At 38.8% G+C, this 26,327-nt stretch overlaps 2 protein-coding genes and 1 long non-coding RNA gene across 6 annotated transcripts in view; 2 read left to right on the top strand and 1 right to left on the bottom strand.

Moving 5' to 3' along the window:
- Positions 1-403, top strand: part of LOC135687772 (ornithine decarboxylase) — a 14,811-nt gene extending 14,408 nt beyond the window's left edge. The window contains exon 10 of the mRNA XM_089108623.1: positions 143-403. Coding sequence (XP_088964749.1) covers positions 143-313 — 171 coding nt within the window. The 3' untranslated portion in view covers positions 314-403. The remainder of the gene's footprint in view (positions 1-142) is intronic.
- The window catches only part of LOC148960265 (uncharacterized), a 22,353-nt gene extending 4,993 nt beyond the window's left edge, over positions 1-17,360 (bottom strand). The window contains exons 1-2 of one of the 2 annotated variants that reach the window (XR_016143785.1): positions 16,763-17,360; positions 16,530-16,634 (exon numbers count right to left, since the gene is read on the bottom strand). This is a non-coding gene — a long non-coding RNA (uncharacterized LOC148960265). The remainder of the gene's footprint in view (positions 1-16,529; positions 16,635-16,762) is intronic. The other variant, XR_016143786.1, reaches the window with a different exon arrangement.
- On the top strand, positions 12,032-26,327 carry LOC135689823 (ornithine decarboxylase). 3 transcript variants are annotated; one of them, XM_089108622.1, is made up of 10 exons: positions 12,032-15,442; positions 19,118-19,214; positions 19,381-19,673; positions 20,580-20,668; positions 21,297-21,378; positions 21,548-21,631; positions 21,793-21,966; positions 23,547-23,630; positions 24,095-24,187; positions 24,744-26,327. In XM_089108622.1, the coding sequence occupies exons 1-10, from the start codon at positions 15,269-15,271 to the stop codon at positions 24,903-24,905; spliced, it is 1,332 nt and encodes a 443-aa protein (XP_088964748.1). In that variant the 5' UTR covers positions 12,032-15,268; the 3' UTR covers positions 24,906-26,327. The 3 variants fall into 3 exon arrangements, 2 of the variants coding, with proteins under 2 accessions (XP_088964748.1, XP_065063256.2); XM_065207184.2 differs by having other exon boundaries at positions 19,378-19,673; positions 24,744-26,326; XR_016143784.1 differs by lacking the exons at positions 20,580-20,668; positions 21,297-21,378; positions 21,548-21,631; ... (2 more) ...; positions 24,095-24,187; positions 24,744-26,327 and adding an exon at positions 18,723-18,769 and having other exon boundaries at positions 19,378-19,420.

Genomic DNA, 26,327 nt, shown 5'->3' with positions numbered 1-26,327 from the left:
AATTTATTGGTGCACCTTCTATGCAGCACGTTTTTGAATATTGGGCAAAGTGAAATAAAATTTAAACTCTTGTCTCTTTTCTCTCTCAGAAAATATCCTTATAGTGTCATACGAATTGACCCTCAGTACTTATTCCTTTTAGTTGGAAAGCGGTGATGTTATGTTCTTTGAAGATATGGGAGCCTACTCTCTTGCAATGGGCAACCGCTTTAATGGTTATGGAAAAGCAAAGATATTTTATGTGGTACCACAGTCGAAGAAGGATAGATTGTCACGTATATTTTCAGAACAATTACTTAATGACGCAAAATAATGAAGTGTAAATACTTCTTAAAATGTTTAATTGAGGGAATTTTGTTGATTAAAAGATACCGGTTGATTTTTAATTCTTAATTCGAGTGATTACTCAACTCTCCTTCCGATGTGGCAGTTGATACAAGAGTGGCCTAAACTTCTATGAAACGTTTCTTGCTAGATGTCATCATTGTAGTTAAGCGGCTCGATTATGTTGTCATGGCACTGCAGTCTTCTAGAACTTGGTTGGGGAAGGGGAGTGGGGGAGGGGAGGAGATAGGAAGGGGAAGGGGATAAGGAGGAGGGGTGAGTTTAAAATTTCTTTCCAGTAAAAATTAATACATTTATTCTCATCCAAAATGGTCTGAGTAAGCTAGATAATAATGCGCATTTGTAAGTGATGATGTTACATTACAGTGAGAATGAAGAAGAATGCTATGGGAGTTCAGAGGTTCGGTCAGGCAGCCTTTTTGAACAGCTAAGGTGATGATCTTCCATCAGCGTTCTTAGTATATTCCTTGTGTTAGAACAACGTTTAATAATACCGGCTAACCATGTAATATGCTAAAGAGAAAAAGATACCGTGCATCTTTCTTGTAGTATTCTCTTTCTGCCTGATAATTGCATTAAGCGTGAAACTCGAAATAACTTAAAACCATCATGTTCTTAACACCAAAAGCTTTTTTCTAGCATATAAATACTTTTCATAAGATTCTATATCTTTGTCTTGTATGTAAGCCGTTCTTTTTAGCTTCGTCCGAGAAGATGGTCGGTCTATGTTTTGATAAAGGGAACAGGTATCGGGGAACGAGGACTTTCTCTTGGGGAAATTTGTAAAACCGCCGCGTTGTTCTTGAAATAATAAGCAACACATTCTGTAGGATAACACTCTGATATGAAAAGGGAGTTTGAGTTCCTTTTTACAGTTTCTCGGATTTAAGAAATTGCGTACCCTGGGTACCAGAGTCTGGGTACCGGAATTAGAAGATAGTTGCGGAGGTGCGGAGGAGCGTCTATCTGCGAAGATGGAAAAGCTAGACGCTCCTCCGCTTTTTTGCTGTGCATTCTTTTCTGTTTTTCGCAAACTTTCCTAGAAGAACGAAAAAAAGAATAACTCGCATTAAAGCCAAAAAAATCTGTTAAAAAACATCGTGTTAATTTTCCAAACTAATACTTTTTCTTTTACCCTTCTTGCCACCTACAAACAAAACTCCTAACGCTATCCTACCTAATTTGCATAGCAATAAAAACTCGCTCCATCATCGTTGGATTCTCTAGATCCGAATAATTAGGTTAGCCATTTACGTCGGTACATGTCAAAGCTATAAGCTACGCCAACCCGGTCTCATACAAATCCCTCCTACATTCCTGTTGATCTGCAGTCCTGCACTCATGTGTTCGTTCGCGATGATAGTGTCAAAGCTCCCCTTCAACCTCCTTATTGTGGCCCGTTCCGGATTCTTTGTCGTTCTCAAAAGTATTATACTCTGGACATCAATTGAAAGCAGGATACAGTATGCCTGGACAGGTTAAAGCCAGCCTTCATTGACATCTCTGCTCCTCCATTTAAGAGTCGTGTCGTGACCAAAAACTGTTATTCCCACTTCTCCAAAAGAATCCGATGTACCAATCCGTAAAACTCGCTCTGGACGTCATGTTCATTTTCAAGACCGTTTATATTCGTAACTTGATTATATCTGTTAACTCTTTTGCACCTTATAGGGTGTGATTTGTCAGTTAGTTAGGATCGAGGAATGAAATTGAGATGGAGAAATAAAAGACTTGTTTATTAAATTGAATTCTCAAGCGGTAAGTTCGTTCCATTTATTTTATGTAAAGGGATCTGTTAACGAACCTTTAATCCCACCCTCTTAAAAAAAACAACACATTTCCAAACAAATGATAAGGATATAACTAACTTAACCTCTATAGCCAAATTGTCTTGCAAAATTGAATCAAGAGCCTAAGTCCTAAACTAAGATTCCAGGAAGTGAGCTTGCTAGGTGTGACGTTATAAGCCTGTGTATTTATGTTATGTTGGACATGCGCCCGGTTCGTTATGGTATGTTATGCGTGAGAATACAAAATGGAGTATTGAAGTTTGAGTTGGGGTGTTCTTTCGTTGTTATATACCGGATAATCTTACATGGTGTCAGGTGAAACATCCATCTTTGATGTTTAGGAGGTAAATGATTGCTTTGCTGGTTCTTGTTTCGCGATGACAGATCCGGATCCAATCGTGCCTGGGCCTAGTACTTACTCCTAAGGAAATTGCGGACATCGGCGTTTATATCTAACGTGTCATTACCCCCACGATTAAGCTTAGAAGGGAATTCGGCAGAGAATTGGAAGCAATGGAAGCAAATTTATGATGCGTACGAAACTGTTACGAATTTGAAGTCTAAACCAGACAATTTTCGAGTGGCTGCTTTCATCACTTGCATAGGACCGGAAGCTCTTCGAATACACAATTCACTTCCGTACCAGGAGGAGGGTGAACGTCAAAACATTGAGCGAATCCTCGAATTATAGAATACTTACTGTATTGGAGAAACAAATATAATTTACGAACGGTATAAATTCAATAATTGCACACAGGGACCTACAGAGTCAATTGAAACTTATGCGGCTTCTTTGCGTCCCCCTCGCAGCCACATGTGCATTTGGACCACTTAATGATAAGTTGATACGTGACCGAATTGTTTGTGGCATTCACAACAATGCTGTGCGACGTAAGCTACTGCAAGAACCAAAACTCTCATTATCTAAATGCATTGACTTATGCAGGGCCACAGAAGCAACTACTGCTCAAGCAAAAATAATGGCTGGCCAAAATGATAATCATGACCTCATGGCCCATTATGTTGGAAAGCAAAGCAGTCCAAGGAAGACCACTGGAGAACCAAGAGGTTTTATTTCCGACTGCAAATTTTGTGGGCGTAGCCATAAAAGAAACAAAGAGAGTTGCCCAGCCTTTGGCAGATATTGTTCTGGTTGTGGTAAGAGAAACCATTTTGTTGAGAAGTGAAGCTTGAAGAAATCAACAGGTATGAGAGATACATTTTCTAAAGCCTAAATACATGCAGTGAAGAAAGAAAACACTTCAAGTGATGATGAAATTCGCATTGTTGAAATTTCACTCAAAAATAATTTGGCAATCAATGCTGTGTCCCAGTCCCCTCCTAAGAACAAACTTTTTGCCTCCATGATTATAAAAGGCAGGTAAATTTTTTTAACTTGACTCAGGTGCTACCTGTAATGTCCTTCCAGAAGATTTCGTTCCTCCAGGCACAAAAGTTGAAAAATTGGATCACTCTTTGCGCCTGTACGGCGAAGCCTTATTACCGATAAATGGTATTTGTAAACTTAAGGTAGTAAACCCGAAGAATCAGACTGAGTACACTGTCAGATTTGTTGTTGTAAAAGGTGACTATGTAACATTATTAGGAGCTAATGCAGCACAAAAGATGGGACTCCTGACTGTTAATTATGCTAATATCTTTAACGCAAATGTAGATTATGTTAGCTCTAACAGTATTGCTTCAAACAGCACACATCAACAGGCACAACCAACGGTTGTCATGGAAACAGTATTATCGACTACTGCAGATGCTCTACTCAGTATTGCAAATATAGAGAACCGTTTTGGAGATGTCTTTGAAGGTCTGGGTCACATGCCAGGCAAGTTGCACTTAGATGTTGATGAGTCGCAAACCCCTGTTGTCATGCAGAGTACCAATCGCTCTTAAAGCAAAACTCAAGGCTGAATTGGAAAGGCTGGAAAATCTTCATGTCATTCAGAAAGTTACAAGTCCAATACCCTGGGTACCAGACTCACTATATAAAATAATAGAGAGTCTGGTCTAGTGCGCCCTATTCTCGTTCTGGTGAACTTACTTGAAAGAACTGAAGTCTATTTAACAGACTAGGCCTGTGAAACAAGACTGTCGGATAAATAACAAAGATACTCAGTAGTCAGAGGAGTTTTGGGAAATCTTACAGCCAATGTATTTTATATAGTTCTGTAAAGTTGACATTATAAATACAGTGATAACAGACTTTTCTGCCTCAAGATTCCAATCAAATCAGGTGTAAAACGCCTTGGCAGCAAAAAGCATATGCGAAGCATGAAATTAAAGTTAGCACAATGCAGTTATTAAATGTTAATCATTGTTAAATTTCGCATACAAGTTAAAATAAGTCTTTTGTAATTTTCCACATAAATTGTGTGTACTTTCAGTCTACTTCCTCACTGTGAAGGCAGCGCGCTTGGACACCGCGGCGGTTAGAATCATCACGTTGGAAGTTCACCACAGCAAATATGGCCAATATGACAAGCGAAGCCCCGTATGCCAGGGGAAATATTAGCCATTACTTAATTTCTTTTTCCTTGTTGTTGTTTGTTCTCGGCGCCTTGCGGTGTTTCTTATTTACTGCATTTCACTACAAGGCCTAATTTCTTTGCAATGAGAGGCATTGCCTGAAATATCAGAGACTTTCCAAAGCCAGTTGGCAATATGGCGAAGGTGTCTCTTCTCTCTACAAACAAGGCTCTCAATGTTGTTTTGTGTTAAGTTCCACAACATGCGGAAAATATTCTTTGAGTACAGTTTTAACAGCATCTTCAAACTAGCATTTATTTATGTTGTGTTCTGTTCAATGTTTCACACCGGAGCTAAGTTTATTGTTTCGCGGTGACCTTTGAACGTACAGAAATCTGTACACTCGCTCCTGATTGGTTAATATCAGCACACCAAAACGACAATTGGACGCACTAGACCAGACTCTCTATTTCATTTTATAGATAGTGAGTCTGGTACCCAGGGTACAAGTCCAACAGATTGGGTATCAAATCTCGTCATTGCAGAAAATGAAGGTGTCAAGGTATTCAGCAAAATCGACCCAAAGGAAGGGTACCTTCAAATAGAGCTCGATGAAGAATCAAGCATGCTCACAACATTCCAGACACCATGGGGGCGTTGGAGGTACCTCAGGATGCCATTTGGAACTAAACCAGCTTTAGAAAATTTTCAACACAAATTTGATCAGTGCATTGAAGGCCTATCTGGGGTGTATGCAGTCGCTGACGATGCTCTTGTTACCGGAAGAGGAGATACGTACGAACAAGCTGTCAACAATCATGACATGAACATGCTGGCACTTTTGAGACGTTGTCAACAAAAAAACATCAAGCTGAACAAGGACAAATTCAAGTTCAAATGCGATGAAGTTTCCTTCATTGGTCATACCCTAACACAGAATGGTCTTAAAATAGACCCCGCAAAAGTTGAAGCCGTCACAAAGATGAGCAAGCCGAAAGATATCGCTGGTGTACAAAGGTTCATTTGCATGGTAAAATACCTGGCCAAGTTTCTTCCCAGACTATCTGAAGTATGCAAACCTTTGAGAAATTTGACTCACAAAGATGCACCATGGGTATGGGGAAAAGATCATGATAAGTCTTTTGCTGACATACAAAAAGCAATTTGCGAGGCGCCAGTTCTAAAGTATTTTCACCATAAGGCAGCAACAAAAGGCCAGGCTGATGCATCATCAAAGAGGCTTGGTTTCGTGCTCATGCAAGAGGGACTTCCTGTGTCATATGCAAGCAGAACCCTCACCCCTGCAGAGCAAAATTGCAGCCAAATAGAGAAGGAGCTGCTTGCACAAGTATTTGGAGTGGAACATCACCATACCTATGTCTATGGCAAAGAGATCACACTTTGGACGGATCACAAACCACTTGTCTCAATCGTCAGCAAACCACTCGCCTCTGCTCAAAGAGACTGCAAAGGTTGCTACTAAGATTGCAATCATGCGATATTAAAATCTGCTATAAACCTGGCAAAGAAATTGTTCTAGCAGACACACTCTCTCGTGCATACCTGCCGACAAGTGAGAGACCGCAACAGAAGAGAAAGTCGAAACTTGTTAGAATATACAAAAAATAGAGCTATTGTTTAGTTACGAACAATGACGTTTACTTCCGCTTTTATTGCACGCTGTCATGCTGTGAGCTGTAAGATGATACTTCTTCTAAGTTTTCGTTCGAGTTGTAATCGCCGTTATGTTATGGATGAATTTATCTTCAATCGCTTGTTTCTGTGCGTAAAACTCCTGATTTTAACAGGTTATGGGCCCAGGAGTTTTGATAAATTCGAATAGAATTTGCCACGAAGCTAACTTTCGACGTTTTTAAATTCAGTGCGAATTATGGCTGCGAAACCGATGGAGTTTATGTCACAGCACATTGATAAGTTCGATGGAACGAATTTTCATTTATGGAAGTTCAAAATGCAAATGGTTCTCGAAGATAAGGATCTTTGGGGTATAGTTTCTGGCGAAGAAGTGGAACCTGCGGGGGAAGGAACCACGGAAGCTTCTGTGCAGAAATTTCGAAAGCGTGCGAGGAAAGCACTGGCGACCATTTGTTTATCGATAAGTGACAGTCAGTTATCTTTGGTTCGATCAGCGAACACAGCTGGCGAAGCGTGGTCAAAATTAGAAAATCACTATGAAGTCAAATCACTGGCTAACAAGTTGTTTTTACGAAAGAGGTATTTTACTGCGACAATGTCAGAAAATGATACAATGATGGAACACGTAAACAAAATGAGAAGTTTGGCAGAGCAAATGGCTTCAGTGGGAGCGCAAGTCTCTGAAGAGGATCAAGTGGCGACTCTTTTGTGCAGTTTGCCAGATTCCTATAATAACCTTATTGTTGCACTTGAATCACGGGCAGATCAACTCACCCTAGAATTCATTATTGCCAGATTGCTACATGAAGAAAGAAAACGATCTGAAATTTCATCTGACCTTGGAATTGCGATGGCAAAGGCACTTGTTACCACGAAGGAGATGTCTAGAGTTGCTGGACACCAAGTGAAATCCACCAATAAGAAAGGGAAATGCTACAACTGCGGTTTAAAAGGACATTGGGCAAGAGACTGTAAGAAACCTAAGAAGTCAAGCGAAAGGCCGAGACAGCAAGCTAATGTTACAGAAATGGAAGCCACGCATACTCTCTTTTCGGTAACAGCCAGCACAGACAAGAAAGAAGCGAATACCTGGATTATTGACTCTGGTGCATCTCAGCACATGTCATGGTGCAAAGAAAGGATGGTGAATTTTCGTGAATTTGCTGTACCAGAGAAAGTACGCTTGGGTGACAACAGGGTTGTATTGGCACAAGGTACAGGGTCAGTTTGGGTTAAGGTCAAAGTCGAAGGGAAATGGAAGCCTGTTGAATTGGCTGAAGTGCTGTTTGTTCCAGATTTGGCAAAGAATTTGCTCTCAATCAGTGCAATTGTCAAAAGGAATTTGTCAGTGGTTTTCAACGAGGACAAATGTCTAATCCTAAATAGCGATGGAGAAACCTTGGGTTTAGGAAGAAAAGACAGAAAGTTGTTTATTCTTGACTGTCTACCAATGAATGAATTAGCACATGAAGCGAACAGTGCAGATGATTCCTTACAACTATGGCATCAGAGGTTTGGCCATTTAGGAGTGAAGAATTTGAAAACGTTGCAAGATGAGGAACTAGTTGAGGGACTAAAGTTCAATGATTCAAAAGATATGCAATTTTGTGAGGCCTGTGTCGAGGGAAAACAAACACGAAACTCATTTCCTAAAGGTCAAGCTACACATGCTACTGAGCTTCTAGAGATTGTGCACAGTGATGTATGTGGGCCAATGCAAACAACCAGTCTGGGTGGACATCGATATTTTGTTACCTTCATCGATGATAAATCAAGATTTACTGCAATATACTTTGTAAAAAACAAAGATGAAGTTCTTCAAAAGTTCAAAGAGTTTGAAGCCATGGCAACAAATATCACTGGACAGAGAATCAAAAATCTTCGATCAGATAATGGTGGGGAGTATAGTTCCAAGGAATTTAACGATTTCTTGACACTCAAAGGTATTTCAAAGCAGAGAAGTGTCCCAAGAACACCAGAACAGAATGGGGTTGCAGAGAGAATGAACAGAACCATTCAAGAGACTGCAAGGTCAATGCTGCATGCTGCTAAGTTAACAAATGATTTTTGGGGAGAAGCAGTTGCAACAGCAGTCATTTTGAGGAATCGTAGTCCCACTAAAGCAGTGAAGGACATGACTCCATATGAAAGTTTTTATGGAAGAAAACCTGATGTTGCACATTTGAAAGTATTTGGATGTGATGCTTACATGCACATTCCAAAAGAGCTCACAAAGAAATTTGATTCAAGATCTAGAAAGTGCATCTTTGTTGGGTACAGCCTTTACAGAAAGGCGTATCGTCTATTTGATCCAAGAACAAAGAAACTTTATGAATCTAGAGATGTTGTTTTTGTTGAAAATGAGTTCAGAGGTCGTATTCAACATCAAACAGTGGAAACAAAGAAGATAGATTCTACTGTTAAACCAGTTTTCAAATCTGATGAAGAACAACTAGAAACTGAGTATGATGAAAGAGTTGCAGACCCTGAAACAGATAATGAAAATAATCAAAATGCGGAAAGTCAAGATGCTGAAGACTTGCAAGAGCCTAGACGCTCAAACCGTACAAGAAAGCCTCCAGAAAGAGACGGTTTCATTACTGGTGATTGGTGGGAATTTGAAGAGTCTTTAAATGCTGATACTTTAAATGAGAATACTGAAGAACCTACAACAATTCAAGAAGCATTGAATTCATCTGCAAAAGTAAAGTGGAAAGAAGCCCTTGATAGTGAATACACATCACTTATCAAGAACAGAGCTTGGAATCTTGTTGAACTCCCAAAGGGACGTAAACCAGTTGGATGTCGTTGGGTCTTCAAGATTAAACATGATGCTAATGGAGCAGTTGAGAGATATAAAGCACGTCTCGTTGCTAAAGGCTATTCTCAGGAAGAAGGTATTGATTATGAAGAGACATTCTCTCCTGTAGCAAGATACACATCAATTCGCTCAGTACTTGCTATAGCAAATCAGTTGGATTTAGAACTGCATCAAATGGATGTCCAAACAGCGTTTCTTAATGGAGAACTAGAAGAAGAGATTTACATGTTACAACCAGAAGGCTACAAAGAAAAAGGCAAAGAAAACTTTGTTTGCAAGTTGAATAAAAGTATTTATGGACTGAAGCAAGCATCAAGATGTTGGTTCAAAACAATGGATGCATACATGAAGAATAACGACTACGAGCAATGTCAAGCTGATTCTTGTTTGTATGTCAAGCGTGTGGGAGCAGAATTTATAATCATTGCTTTATATGTTGATGATATGCTGTTAGCTTGTAGCAGTAAGCAGCTATTGCAAAATGAGAAAGAAACATTGCAAAAACGGTTTTGCATGAAAGATCTGGGTGAAGCTCGTTATTGTCTTGGAATTCAGATTGAACGTAACAGAGCTGAAAAAAGGATGTTGCTGCATCAAAGCACATATCTTTCAAATTTGCTACGGAAATATGGAATGCAAAATTGTAAAGAAGTATCAACACCACAAGTGACAGGTTCAACACTACTTGCAAATGAAGGCGATCCTGTTGATAAGCAGAGATATCAAGCACTTATTGGAAGTCTTACTTATGCAGTTACAGCAACAAGACCAGACATTGCACAAGCTCTTGGATCTGTCAATCAATTTAGTTCTAACCCAAGTGGAGAACATTGGCAAAGTGTCAAACGTATCTTACGTTACATTAAAGGTACACTAGACTGGGGAATTCAATTTGATGGTTCAAAAGAAGAGGGAGTACAACTTAGTGGATTTGTTGATGCAGACTGGGGAGGTAATGTAAATGGACGTAAATCTCAGTCTGGCTACATGTTTACAATCTGTGGTGGAGTTGTCAGTTGGGCAAGCAAGAAGCAAACCAGCGTAGCTCTTTCCTCAACCGAAGCAGAATACGTTGCAGCCTGTCTAGCTACTAAGGAGGCAGTATGGCTTCGCTCACTACTTGCTGACTTGAATTTTACTCAAGAAGAGCCTACAGTTGTTCAGGAAGACAATCAAGGAGCAATCGCGATGTCTAAAAATCCGAAGTTTCATGCTAGAACAAAACACATAGACATCAAGCACCATTTCATCAGAGAAAAAGTGGAGAACGGTGAGTTAATTTTAAAGTACTGTCCTACTAGCGATATGATTGCTGATATGCTCACTAAGGCACTACCAAGAACACTGTTTAAAAAATTTCGAATGATGATGAACATAACAAACAGAGTTTGAGCAGAGACTCATGAACAACCTTTTTTAATTGTTATAATCTATTTTTTGAGTGGGAGTGTTAGAATATACAAAAAATAGAGCTATTGTTTAGTTACGAACAATGACGTTTACTTCCGCTTTTATTGCACGCTGTCATGCTGTGAGCTGTAAGATGATACTTCTTCTAAGTTTTCGTTCGAGTTGTAATCGCCGTTATGTTATGGATGAATTTATCTTCAATCGCTTGTTTCTGTGCGTAAAACTCCTGATTTTAACAAAACTATCCACATGTCAAATTATCTCCCCATCTCTGAGCCACAGCTGAAGGAAATACAGCGAGAAACCAAATGTGACAACACTCTACAAGCACTGAATGAAATAATTTTGAATGGGTGGCCAGAAAGAAAAGATACCCTTCCTCGATGTATTCATCCATACTTCTCAATTAGAGACGAGCTAGCAACACAGGATGACGTAATATTCAAGGGTCAGAGAGCAGTTGTTCCAGAAACACTGCGCAAAAATATCCGGGATAAACTACATGTAACACACACAGGAATACAGAGCTGCCTCAGAAGAGCCAGAGAAGCAGTTAACTGGCCTGGCATGAACAAAGATCTTATCAACTTCATCTCGAAATGTGAAATCTGTAACACATTCCAAAACAACCAGGCCGGAGAGCCTCTTATTCCTCGTGAAATTCCAAGCCGACCCTGGCAAATAATTGCTGCTGACATTTTCACCGTCAACAACAAAGACTTCCTCTGTACTGTGGATTGCTACTCCAACTACTTTGAGATAGATCGTCTATTTTACAAAACTGCTGGGGAAATTAAGAAGAAGCTCAAGCGGCACTTCTCTACTCATGGCATACCAGATAAGCTCATGAGTGACAACGTACCTTTCGCCTCTAAAGAGTTCCAGGATTTTGCCAAGAAATATGAATTTACCACCGAGCTAAGCTCGCCAGAGTACGCACAAAGTAATGGCAAAGCAGAAAATGCCGTCAAAACTGCAAAGATGCTAATGAAAAAAGCAACTGAATCTGGCAATGACTTCTATCTCGTGCTACTAGAATGGCGAAACACGCCGTCTGAGGGGATGGAAAGCTCTCCTTCCAAGCGTATTTTTAGCAGACGAGCTAAAACACTGCTTCCCATATCGAAGAAACTCCTTAAACCAAAGGTTGTCATTGGTGTCCAAGAAAAACTTCGAAAGAGGAAAGAGATACAATCAAAGTATTAAAACAGAGGCACAAGGGAGCTAAGTGCGTTAAAGAAAGATGATGTAGTCCGGATAAAGCCAAGAAATTCTGCCAGAACAGGCCGCTGGACCAAAGTATGTGTCATAGAGCAAGTTGGTGTAAGATCTTATAATGTAAAAACCGAAGATAGAAGAATCATCAGACGAAATCGAAAGTTTTTACGTCAAACCAAAGAGCCATTCTTTGCAGATGAAGAAGATTCAATCATTTTCCCCAGAAAGGAACGAGAAGCAGTGGCTCGACCTCATGAAGATCACCAATCTGAAATGGAGCAATTTGATCCACAAGAGGCCATCGGCTGATTCTATTTATACCGTGACGTCCAAGGCTCCGTCAACGGCTGATTTTTCGTCTCAGATACCATAGGGGCGTCGTACCAACGAATGATAGGTATTGCACTGTCCGGGCTACCTTCTAACCGTATCCTCACGTATATGGATGATATCGCGATTTTCAGTAAATCGTTCGAAGACCACATTGAAAATCTCCGACAAGTATTTCAATGTCTTCGATCGTCCTGCATTTCGTTAAAATTATCAAAATGTATCTTTGCCAGTGACAGGGTGGATTTTCTTGGATTCGAATTGTCAAAAGAAGGGATTCGTCCACAAGCTCAATTGACGGAAGCAATAAACTCATACCAGCGTCCTACAACTAGAAAGGAATTAAAAGCATTTCTCGGACTAGCTGGGTTTTATAGATCATTCATTCCGAAATTTACACAAATCTGCCATCCATTAAATGAGCTTACAAAAAATAGTGTCGTTTTTTTTGTGGAGCGATCAATGCGAAACTGCTTTTCAAGAACTGAAGCTCAAATTATCATCAAAACCGGTACTGATGTTTCCTAATTTGGGAGAACCATTTGTTCTCGAAGTGGATGCCAGTAATTATGCTTTAGGGGGTATATTATCGCAAGTCGGCGGTGACAGTCAACTACACCCCAGAGCTTATTTTTCAAGGGCTCTACAATCATCCCAAAAGAAATGCTCCACTACCACCAAGGAGGCCTTTGCACTCGTTTGCGCTGCTCGACATTGGCGAGTTTATTTAGAGGGTACTCATTTCATCATTCATTCTGATCATAACCCTCTGGTACATATTCGGGATCAGAAAGACCCTCGTGGGAAATTCGCGCGTTGGTTGTCTGAACTTGAATAATTCAGGTATTCCATAGAGTACATTCCTGGTAGAGCGAATATCAAAGCCGATGCCTTATCTAGGAATAAAGCTGCAGCAACCTGCCAACCAACATCTGAGCTCGAGGATAAGATTTATTCTTTGTTCGTGGACAATAAGAGTTTTCGCGTTCAACTCAAGGAGGAACAAGCAAAACACCCGTTGATCGCCGATGCTATGAGAAGTGTTCAGAACGGACAGCCAATTTTAAGGGACAAATATAAACGCGTTCTTCGTCGGTTACGATTCTGTGATGGAATGCTTACAAAATCTGATCGACTGATTGTACCACCATTCTTAAGAAAACTCGTCGTATCGGAATATCACGATTCAGCTAACTTCGGAACTGAAAAGCTATACGCGATTTTGAAGAGTCGTTTCTATTGGCCAAATATGTTTGACTATATCAAAAGATTAACCCTCGGATGTAAAACTTGTCAACGATCTAAGTGTGATCTATTGCCTCCTAAAGCTCCATTAGCTGAGATGTTCACTCCTCACGCCCCAATGCAATTCATTTCGCTAGACATTGCATATTTACCGAAAGATCATTCTGAATACCAGTGCGTTCTGTTAATTGGAGATATCTTTTCGAAATTTATACAGGCCGTGCCACTAAAGGACCAAACAGCGCCTACAATTACCGAGACCGTCTTAAAACATTGGATTTTTATTCATGGTACCCCCGTTTACCTCCTTACACATCAGGGGAGCAACGTAGATGGCGATATTGCTAAATCAATCTGTAATAAATTACGCATCGAAAAAAGGAGTTCATCAGCATATCACAGCCAAGGGAATGGCTTTGCTAAGAGGAGTATTCGTACGATGAAAGATTTAATCCGCGCCGTTTTAATTCATCGGCAACTTCCGCAAACAAAATGGCGTACAATTTTACCAGCCTTTATTTTCGCCTTAAATGCTAGCCCCAGTAAAGCAACAAAGTGTGTGCCATACAATGTTGTTTTCGGGAGAAATGCTGTTCTACCGGAATATATCCTTTTTAAAAATCAAATACCAGACCAGTTTGACAACATGACGCCTGGTGAATATGAACACGCCACTAGCTGCTCCTTGCAGGCTATATTCTTTAAAGTCGTGGACGCGTTGAAGATAAGTAAACTTACAATGCAAATGCATTACAACAAAAACCTTCGTTTCACCAATTACACCCCAGGACAACAAGTATGGTTTAAGGTCAAACATTATAAAACCGGAGAAAACTGCAAAATAGCACCGCGGAGAGATGGCCCATGGACGATTGTAAATAAACTTCCAAACGGCGTGAATTTTACTATAAGAAATCTCCGCATGAACAGAAAGTAGTACACCAGGATCGGCTCGTGCCAGTAATAAAAAACGAATTCATTAATGCACCAGAAAGGCGCAACCCTTCTGACAATTCCGACCATGCCAGTCCTACATCCGAAGAAGCCGATTATTCATATTCATCTGATTCTGACTCAAACGCTAGCAACAATAACGGTGACATAAACGAGCAGAGCGATGATTCCATGCAAGAAGAAGACGCTCCTCCCAGAAATCAACCCAGACGCCAGAGACGTGCTAGAATTCTACCAGGAACTATTCCGTGGAACGCTTTGGACCTATAATATCGTAAAATTTTATTAAGTAAGGGGGGAATGTAGGGTTGGCTTGATAAGTTGGGTGTACGCAGTCTTTTTATATGGACACATTACCTTTACTTGTGATGTCATGAATGATGTTATGAAATGTTCCTAACCTTTTTTATCACGTCAAGAGTTTCGCTTCCGTTCTGATACTGTATTTAGATGTGGGAAGTATACTTTTATCCCTTGTGTTTTGAGTTTTAGGTCATCAGGGCAATCCTGTTCTTGGATTTTACAACATTCCATTGTTCTCTGTTTTATGACGTTTTCATAGTTTCTAAACCTTTTGCTTCGAGTAGTGAAGTTTCTTGATTTTTTCTGACCGTCCAGCAATCGTTTCTTATAGCCAGTTTCATATAAAAAATGAATGTAACTGGTCTCTTCCTGACATAACCTCTTCCCTTCCCTTGAATGCTATGTCAGGAAGGGAAAGTCGGCGCAAATATGATATACCCATTTCAAAATTCTTCAACGAACTTCAGAGGTGGCGTTCCTGCACTGCAATAAAATTTTTCTTGGCGCCCTGCAAAACCTTCGATTGCCCTGCGAAATCCAATTTTTTATAGATTAGGGGGTTGGGGGGTTGTGATACGCCCCCACACCCCCCTGGGATTTTCGCCCCTGTTGATGCCTAGCTCACTTAGAATCGTCCCTCGGTTCACTTTGCGTTGAGATAGAAGTTTCACAAACTTTCCCTCCAAAACGCTGGCATTCCCGAACCTTACTGCGCATGTTCCATCAATACATTTTTCAAAAGTCTCGTTTGCATTTCAAACTTTGGCCGTTCGTATCCCCAACAAGCATGGCACACCAGTTTGAGGAAAGCTCTTCCGTTGAAGTTATTAAAGATGATTTTAAAATCCGAGATCTGTTTGATTCCAAAAAGGATTTGCTATTAAAACAGGTTTGCTTTTTCCATTCATTTTTTCTTGTTTCGTTTGATAATTCACTGCTTCCTAGCATAAAATCAGAATTATCAATTAATTTCACTTCGATCACATGGACTGGAAACTGGCTCAGTTGATTGTTGGCATCTGCCAGGCTTCACAACTAGAAAACACTCCTACAGAAAATTCCGCACCAAATATTTCTCTTAAAGTTGTTTTTGTAATAAACAGAAAGTGACTGTAGACAGAAGTGTGACTGTAAACAGAGCTAACTTTTAGGATAATTGGAAGGCGCTATTCAGGATATGTTTTTATAATAGATAGCCCAAGTTACGCCCGCTACGAGGGCACGCTGCAACCCTTAAAACCACGAGGTTAAATTTCCCTCAGCAAAGACAACAATTCAGTTAAAACTCCCAATGAATGATAGGAAAACTAGCCTTGGTAAAGACAAGAATTCTATCAAAGCTCCCAATGAATTATAGGAAAATTAGCCTTGTTTAAGACAAGAAAAGACAAACACGTCTAGCCTCTATGTCAAATTGAATAGACACGCGCCGTAGGGGTCACGTGATATAATACAGCTTGCTCTGCTAAAAAATTTTGGTAAAAAATTTCACTCGCACTCCTGTGACTATCGCTAGGTAGGGGGGAGCCCGAAAGGAATAGGGGAAGAGGCTTCCCCCTTCCTAGCGATAGTCACAGGAGTGCGAGTGAAATTTTTAACCAAAATTTTCTAGCAGAGCAAGCTGCTTCCTTAGAACAAATTTCTGTTAGCCGTAATATGTCTGTGGTGTTCATTTTGACATCATCTCGGAATCTTTTAGACATAAAAATTCCTGAAAGTAATATAATTGATAGCAAATTGACCATTCGCGATTTAAACTCCAATTAAATAAAAAAATTAAATAAAAACCTTACATAATTATTTTCATTCGAAGCCTACGTACCATATCTTCGACACAATTACCTTTTGAAACAAACACTGCAGTAAGAAAGCACCTCGGTTTTTAGCGGTCAGTTTTTAGTGTAATTTCATCGAAATGAGCACAAAATAATTTGAAATGAGTAATATCGAAATCACGTAAGAACAACAACGCTTACTTGTATTCGCATGCCATTGATTCTGATGCCAGTGAAGAAGGGGAACAGCCAGCAGCCATCGCAGAACCGAAAAACGGGCAGCAGCGGGTGTACCGTACGTAGCTACTAAAACGAAGAAAAGGAAGATCGTCAAAAGCACGAATTACATGGCTCTTGCAAAACAAATAGTAAGAAACGGGGTTCAATCGTCGATCAATAAAAAATCAGTTGATAAAAAAGCCAAGGAGACTCACCTGAGATCGAGAGCAGCCACTACTAACTGAAGCTGTAGCACATGACACGACCGTCGAGGACCGCTTCGAGTTCGAAAAGGAAAGCCAAGCAGCAGTGCACGTAGATTTATTAGCTATCCTTTACCAAAAAATCCAATGGATCCTTTGTGGAAAGCAAAACGCATTTGAAAAGCCTCCTTTCAAATTGAAGGATTGCTGGAAGAAGAAGTTTTGCAATCTTTTGCAGAGAGCGAGAGAAAAGAAAGAGAAAGGACCTTTAGAAACACGGGACAAAGACCACAGAGAGCACTACTGATCGAGATGATTTTCGAACGAATCCGTGAGAAAAACCGTAAATATTGAAGAAACGGAAGCAAAAATGAGAAAAAAGAAGACCGTAGCATGGTGACCCATAGATCGAGGATTCAGAGGAAAAAAGAATCGGGAAAATCGGCCGAGCGGTTTTGGCTGGAAACCCTCTTAATCGCGGCGTGGTGGGGACCTTTTGTTCGGTGTTCATTTGCATATACGCATTTTAGTTATAGTGGACCAGTGGACCGCCAGCCCGCGGCACGCCGAAGCAGTACGCCCCCCGCGACAGGCCGAGCCAGTGACCCGCAAACCCCCTCCCCCCCAGCCGAGCTGCAAATTAGCAAAGAATGAACTAAGGCCATCCCCAACACACAAAACCCCCCTCACACAAAACCCCAACAAACACGACCTGCCCCCCGTAGAGGCGTGCCCCCCGCCTGGGGCGTGGCTCCCGCTAAAAAGAGGCTGTGGCATGCTCCCCCACAGAGGATGCCAGAACAACGCCCTCTGCCATCGAAAAATTCTTCCTCAAAAAAATTTGCAAAAAACACTCGCACTTCTGCAGAATTCAGCAAAAAAATCATTCGCGCTCCTACGCGGGGAGCAGAAAACGGGGAGGAGGAGGCTCCCCGCCCTCTAGCGCCTGTTGACAGTCGTGCGAGTAGAAATCGCGTAGGAGTTCTCACCTTTGGACTTCATTGGTAACATTCTCAATAGGCAAGCGGCACTGATTGGTCAACCTCAACAGTCATGTGCTCGTGTTTCTGATTGGCCTATTTCGATCCACAACTTTGTATATGTATTTCCTAGCGGAGAGTTTTCAGTCTATGTTCTGACGTTTTAAACTCTGAAGAGTGTCAGACAAAAAGCTTTAGTTTATTAAATGTTTGCTTTTTTCAAAGCCACGAAATGTTCTATTGTATCTGGTAAATCGTATCTTGTTTGGATAACATTACTATCAATACGCGTAAGTGCATTGTGCTTAATCAATTTTCTAACGTTTAATGATGTTTCCCCTGTCTATTTGTTTATCAAAGGTGCAAAAGGTTATATAAATTACTAGGCAACCAAACTGAAAGACTCAAAAAACAAACAATATTTAAAGATAATACGACGAGATTTTTCGCACCCCCCCCCCCCCCCCCCCGACTCAGCATGAATCAACCATAAGACGCGTACGCCAACGAAAATCTGCTGCTGCTGCTCTAACAATCCTTTCCCCCTTTCTTTCTTTCCTCTCATTCTCCTCCTTTGCTTTCTTGCTACATTCCCTTTCACTCATATCCTGTAGGATTTCCAGTGGTAAAGCTGTTGTATTGGTCTACTTAAAAATCCTTTCTTACCCTTAGAGATTTTAGACATAATAGCTTTTCTTACCCTACCATCTCTACTTGTGATAAAATGTTCAACTCTTCCCATCTTCCACTTCTTTTCTCTTATGTTCTCATCTTCAATGAGCAAAACATCTCCAACATGAATTGGCACGGTCTTTTTTTCTAGGGAAGAATGTGATTCTCTTAAGTTACAAATATACTCTCGATGCCATCTATTTCAAAAATGAGTCACTTTTTTGCATAAATATAAATAACGCTTATGAATTGACTCCTTATCTGAATTGTCATTTACACATGAATCAGAATCAGTTAAAGGTGACAACTTTCTTCCACAGATCAAATGAGATGATGTCAGGATTTCTGCATCAGATTCTTCATATATGTATGTCAAAGGCCTGGAATTCACACTGTTTCATTGAGGAAATCTATTAGATTTTAGATATCTGTGATATCGTGTTTGCTCACAAATCATATACAGTCTTATGCTCATTTCAATGCTGCTGTAAATACTGTTAAGAAACATAATATGCTTATATGCATATATTAAATCAATTTTTTACTTTTTTACTACCGGTTCGGTGCATGCCGTTACTTCTTTACTACTTTTTTGTCGAGCAGCCTGCTATCATGGCCTCTTTATTATTTTATTCACGCAGAATCTTTATTAGTCTATTTTATGTTTAATGATTATGTCAGTATTTTGATCTATATGATATTCTTTATCACTTAGAGCGATGTCGACGTATTGTATATTGTGAATCTTGGCGAAGTAATCAACAGAATAGACTTATTCAGGAAGTACTTGCCAAATGTAGAACCATTCTATGGTACGTAGAAGCTTGGTAGAATTCTCATATCTTCATTAACACTTCTGAATGCAAGTATTGACTTATTAGGTTACCAGGAGGTTTGCCAACCTAGATAATATTCGAAAATCGTTCAAAATTTACTATTCTTTTCCTTTCTGGCAGAATTTCATTTCTTTTTCAGCAGTGAAATGCAACCCGGATCCAGTGGTATTGAAATTGCTGGGAGCGAGTAACCTTGGATTCGATTGTGCCAGCAAAGAAGAAATTAAGGCGGTATTAAAAGCGGGTGTCTTGCCAAACAAAATCATATTTTCACACACAATAAAAAAAATCCCCCATATTCAATTCGCCAAAAAGCACAATATCAGTATTTTGACATTTGACAGTGAAAGTGAACTGAATAAAATCAAAATGATATACCAAGATGCCAAATTGGTCATGAGAATTTTTGTTGACAGTTCAAAAGCTGGATATCCGGTAAGATGTTTTTGCTATTAGGATTTGGGGCATTTTTTCAGTTTGGCAAGGTTTTTATAACATATATTTGACTAAAGTTGGCTGTAAGTTATAAGACAGAGCCAACTTAGTCCAAAGAACTCGATTGTTTGTGATATGAACATCGTTTTAATGTAATAATAAACTAATTTTGAAATAATGCTATGATATTATACCAATTTAATATTTAATTTAATTTTTGGCAGTACAAAATTTAAAAATGGTTTTGAAAAGCAGTCACTATACAACACGGTAAAGCTTTTTTCTGACACTCTTCAAAGCATAAACGTAAGAATCAGTGTCAAAAAATGCCCCTCTGGCCCCCACTCTCCATTAAGCCCCCCTCTTTAGCCTTTGCTGTCAAACATGGAAAAAATGTGCATTTACTGGGTTTCCTAACGGGCGTGATGATAATAAAATTGTGTGCATTAAATACGGCCCTTGTAAAGACTTACTTGTGCGCCTAAAAAATCAATCGAAATTTGTTTAGAAGATGTCCCAGGGTGTTCAATTGATCCTAGTGATTTTATTGAGGATGAGGACCTTATAACTGATTTATTAGACTCTCAAAGCTGCCAGCGAAGTTTTCTGAGAACATTTGTAAGACATTTTTATAAACAAGGATGTTTTTGTATAATATTTTTTTCTTCAATTTTTTAAATCCCCGTCTCTCTAATTAGCCCACTCTAGGACTGAAAAAAATAAATAAAATTGTTTTAAATACATATGTCTACTTGCCTCTTTAAAGGGAATCGTATGAATAGACAAATTTACATACCATTTCCATATTAATTCTTGGAACATTATGCACTGTAGATGTTTACAGGATTGAGTTCGGGTTTTTGAACGATTCCGGGACAAAAAATTTCAATGGTTAGTATTTTGCAGATGGGTACCAAATTTGGGGTCAAAGAGAGTTCAACTAGAGGGTTACTCGAGAAGGCAAAGCAGCTTCAATTGAATGTCATTGGTGTGAGGTATGATAATTTTCCAAGAACACATCTTTCTTGATATCGTTAATATACAATAAACCCTCTGCATAACAATGTGAATTAAAGTAGCCCTTCTTTAATTCGTTTGATGGAAGTTCATTTGTCTCGCTCAAATTGCCCCTCAAAGAGAACAGCCTCCTGGATCTTGTAGGTCTAGAAACACTGCTAAAACAAGCGATTCTGTCATCGGTCAACATCTTTTAGACAACCCAGATTGTGCAAAACTCTATAATGACGACATGTTTCGGATAATTGGCAGAGCCCGGTCGTCCTTCCATCTAGCAGTTTTGGAGTCAATCTACATAAAAACGAAGAGCCGCCATTGTGTAGACAAAAGGAGTTCGTTTTCTCTCTTGGACTCCATTGGTAATTTTTCTTTAGGCTCGCGGCACTGATTGGTCAACTATACCGGTCTTGTGCTTGCGTTTTTCTGTTTGGCCTATTTCGATCCACAACTGGGTATATATTTTCCATCGTGTTCTTTCGGAACCTTATTCTGACGTTTTTGCTCTGAGGAGTGTCAGACGAAAAAGCTTTTAGTATGTCGTAAAATGTTTGCTTTTTTCAAAGCCATTTTCAAATTGTTATCGAAGTTCTACTTTTATGATTCTAGTTTTCATGTTGGCAGTTCTTGCTTGCATATTGAAACATATGAAAAAGCAATTAAAGCAGCAAGAAAGACGTTTGATGAAGCGGTAGGTATTTTCTATTTTTCATTCTATCAAAACACAGATTTTTACTAGCGGTAAATTTTTGGAATGTTGATCTAAAACATTTGCTATCAAGAAACACTATGTCTGTAATGTTTCTTTCGGGTTATTTTGATGGCTGTAATTCCATAACGTACTGCATTTTCTATTTTAGTCCAGTTTAGGATTTCAGTTTACTCTTCTTGACATTGGAGGAGGATTTCCTGGTGCAAAAGGAACGGAAAGTACCTTTGTCGAGGTAGGTAGTTTCTTTGACGCAGTTTATGCTGCATTCTATGCTTTTTAACAAGCCTGTATTGTTTTGGCGGAACAATGTTAGTTGCAGGATTGACCTTCAAAACCCCTCTACTAGAGTACATTTTTTGAATTGTGAAAGATGTAAATAATATCTTATTTCAGCTTGCAGAAACGTTACAGCTGTCTTTCAAAGAGCATTTTCCTTCAACTTCTGGAGTCCGAATCATTGCTGAGCCAGGAAGATATTTTGTTGATAGTGCTTTTTCTTGTGCTAGCGAAATAATTGCTGTAAAGATTTCTGGAGAGGGAACTTGCATAGAAGACGATTCTGATAAGGTATGAATATAATGTGGAATAGGATGACATGACATGGTATGACATGACCAGTCTAGCCTGTCTTCATCCCAAACAAATAAAAAACCAAGATTGAATTTTCTCCCTCTCTCTTCCTATTCCCTCCTTCCCTTGTTGGGGGCTAGCTTTAGGATCTTGAGCCTTTCCTTAGCATCACAAACTAAAAAATCTTGAAGAAAATGATATTACGCATGAAATGATATTACATGACGTAATTTGTCCTTCTCATTTATTCATTCTCATTCATTCTTCTCATTTGTCGCTTCTTATTCATTTCTTCGCATTTTCACACATTGGGACCGGCATTCTCTACGTTTACTTATGGTATCACGTGTCGGTTGAACAAAATATTTTATTTTTTATTTCACTCATCATCTTAACACACCCAACCGATCATTTGATAACACCGACGCAGTTCACGTTAATTGTAGAAAACAAATTTGCATAGATGTATGTTAATATTTAGCGTAAGTTTAGCTCATTTAACACGGTCATATTCACCATAGTGAATATATTTCTTCATGTCCCCCGACTGGGCAAATGGCTCAATAAAAGAATATGAAATAGTAAGCTCAAATCTAAACTTTGAGAGTGGTATAGATCTACAACAACGTTTGTTGTTACTTGACTAGACTCTCTCCAAATCTAGTCAATGGTATACGCTCGTCAATTAAACAAACGATGGCATGGACTAATTGTTAAAGTTTACACACGTAGCTTGTAGTTGGAAAAAATATCGTTCCTCAAATTTGAAAATGAAAGGAAAATGAAAATGTTTCCATGATACAAGTACCTTGTTGCATATACGCAATAAGTGATATAAACAAAACATTAGTCATTTATTCTTGTCATTTCTGCTTTCAGCTCAAGCAGATATTTTAGTATTATGCAAAACCTTTTTTGTCTAAAACTATTTTTCTGATTCTTTTGTGCTGCCTAGAAGCCTTTGATATAAAGGTATCTGAAATTTTACTGGTTCTGAACTATAGACTTTCCCTAATGTTTTTCGAAGCTTAAGAAAGCTTTTGATAATTTTTCCATTTGTGGACCTCTGCATAGGAGAGACAGAGAAGGATCTCTGCGTAGGAAGGACCCCTCATTCTGTCTCCTTTGTAGAAACCCACAAAACAAAACAAACAACAAATCAACCGATAGAAACAAATATTAACCGCAAGTATAATGCTTGCTAGGGGCTGGCCATCTGAGCTTGTTACTTTCTTGTAGCATACTGATTGATTCGTCATCTCAGAGTAAACATTTTTCCAGGTTTCCTTTACTTTAGAGGTAGCAAAGGTTTTCTATACCATTTTCAAAGCCTGGAAAAATTTGTTTTGGTAGATTTTCAGGATTCTATCGATATTTCTTTCTAGTGTTCCTTTTATGCAAAATTGCAACTTGCGATAACTTAGAATTTCAATAAATTGTCAAAACAGATTGACTTTATTGAAATGATTTTAGTTTCTTTAGTTATCTAAGATTCTAGAGCCTATCATTTTCATGTTTGGAGCCATTTGGTTCACGAATCAAAGCGCTATGACTAAATTGTTAATTTGCCATTTCAGACACAGCTGGAGTACTATTTAACTGACAGCATTTTTACATCCTTTGGCTTTCCTGAGCGAGAGGTTGTCCCAATGATCATCAAGGTAATGTTGGTCAGTAATTTCATTTTCAAAAAGGTATATTGTTTCAAAATTAAAAAAATTAAAAACAATTCATATTCAAAAATTACAATTAAATAACCTTAGATGTTTGATAAATGCTCCCATATATTTATGGATTTCTCAATTTTTTCCAACCACTTCCTCTAGTTATATCTTGCGCCCTGCTAAACTTTGGTTATTGACTTTGAAAATTGACTGGAAAAATAATTTTGTCAGAAATCATCCAGTCAAAGTTTTTCAGTTGAAATTTTTCCCGTTTTAGTCACTAAAATGTGTTTGCTTATTATGGATTTTCTTTCTTGTCTTTTCTCTGCTCATAGAGAGTTTAATTTTGCTATTATCTAGATTTTTCAAGCCGCTCTGTTCATTTTCACTTCCCCGTATATCAAATCTTGTGGTATTTGAGAAGCTTATAATAAAGGCAGAGGAAAATTATCTTTTCTTAGGAGTGCGTAGGCCAAGAAAGGTATCCTTCTTTCTTGTGGGGTGTGACGTGTTGTCCAATAGACCACATCGCAGAGGATGTTCTCCTTCCTAAGGTACTGTAGAAGTCTTTTATCAATTTTCAATCTTGGCTAAGATTTTTATTGTAGTTCAACAAGCTTTCAGGTGAATGAATTTTAGGTGTAAAGATCCTTTTTCTAGCAGTTGTGCACACGAAATGGAATACTAGCTATTGGTAAAACTTAAACAGCAAAAGGAACTTATCAATCATAATGAAGAGATAAAGATATTATACCAAAATTGAGAGATATGATCCAGAGAGCTGCTCGGACATTGAAAAACCGAGCCATGAAGCAAGACAAAGTACAAAATGCCAAACAGATGATAGGGTATTTGTAGCAAATAATTTAGTTTTTAGATTCCCTGGGTTGATATTCTGGATAGCAGCGGTAGCAGAGGCATTATACTGCAACACAGCATCTAGAAAGGGCAGTAATCAATTAGATTTTGCCCATATCTTTCTATGTAACCTAGCTCATTAATAGCATTTTTCTTAAAATTGTAAAAAGGGTAAAGCTCGCTGTCCTTTGATTGATTGTAGATGGAATTCAAAATCATTTCAGCTGATTCAATTTGTAAATCAATTTTTAGATGGAAGTTGGTGATTTGCTGTTTTTTGAAAGCATGGGAGCTTATTCTCTTGCTTTGAGTTGTCGATTCAATGGATATGGCAATGTCAAGATTTGTTACGTGGTACCAGAATCAAAAAGAGATAGGTTGCTAGACTTTTCTGCTACAAACGGATATCATTAACGCAAATTGCTAGATACTATCTTTTAAACCTAAAAAATATTTCTAGATAAAATATGATATCTTTTATTTATGGAAATGACGTTAAAAATATCTATCTTTAATAATTTGATTGTATAGATGTTATGTTTTTGTATAACTTCGCTTTACTTTTGATACTTGATGTTGTTATTATTACAAGAAATAAATTCTTTTGAAAATATCCTAGACAACGGTTTATGCTGACAGCTTGCTATTCTGAATATGCTTTTAGCTATTAGTTTAGCATGTTAGTTCGGAACAGCCGAGGCTACTAGAATGGGATATTATCGGTCTCGAGCACTCACATCTTTCTTAAAACATTTTGGAAAATGCTTGAGTAGCTTCAGATGTAACAGTTTTTTACCATGGCATGAAAAAATCCTGCCTATAGAATGACTTTTCTTAGGTAGCCTGAGACCAAGGAAAATTCTTAGATTTCTGAAAGAGTTTCGAGTTATCTGCCAAGGCTCATGTAAAAGATTTTCACATGAATCGAGGGCATGCGGATATTTCTCTGCGATAAACTTACAAGACTGTAGTTTGCCGCGAGTTGGAGGAGGTATTGAATTTAATAGAAATTTGTTAGAAAATAAGGAGGCTCTGCATTTGATTGTTGGGCGTGACCAACAGAGAGACAACCAACTACACCCGAATCGTTTGCCACTTTTTCCTTGGCTGCTTCGAGTTTATTCCTATTGTGGTAGACTTCAGTAAGTACTTCTCACAAAAGGCCCCTTCCCTTGCTAGTTATATCAGTTTTGAAGATCCTGATTTGCTTTGAAAATCCCCGTTTCACAAGCACAGCAAATCATGAGAATTTCTTGGTGTGGCATTTCCATTCTTAATTCAGTCAGTGTGTATGTGTATATTAATAAAGCTGTAACCGCAAATAAATAAAGATAGAGACGACCGAACATGTAAAAGCTCTTGACAGTTAAAAACGATAATGTAGACTGCACACCAGGTGGACTTTGGGAACTTTAGATTCCACAAAAATGTCAGCAAACTTTCAACCTCGTTCAAAAATAAAGCAAGAAGCTAATTAAAAACGATTGAATAAAACTTCTGGCAAATAATATAGTAATATGGTGTCTAGAACGTTTGTTTAATTTATTTCTTGAAGATCGATAATTTTGCCTGAAGCCATCATATGTCTGAAAGGGTAAAAGTAGAATTTCAATTTTTTGCGACTGATAATTGGAACCTTGCTACTTTGACTGCATTTTATAGTTATATTTAAGCTGCATATATGATAACGGCACCAACTTCATTAGTAATAAGTGAAACTGTTTTTAATAATAGCATGTACCCTAGTGGCTGTCGATTTTCACTTGTCCTTTATTGAAATAAAAAATATCAAGATGTTGAAATAATCACCTTATTTCATTCCACTGACATAGTTTG

This window comes from Rhopilema esculentum, chromosome 5 (genome assembly GCF_057945365.1).
Source record: "Rhopilema esculentum isolate cy_ngs chromosome 5, ASM5794536v1, whole genome shotgun sequence".
NCBI classification, from domain to species: domain Eukaryota; kingdom Metazoa; phylum Cnidaria; class Scyphozoa; order Rhizostomeae; family Rhizostomatidae; genus Rhopilema; species Rhopilema esculentum.
Note: the sequence above shows the minus strand (reverse complement) of the source record. Positions and strands in the feature narration are given on the sequence as shown.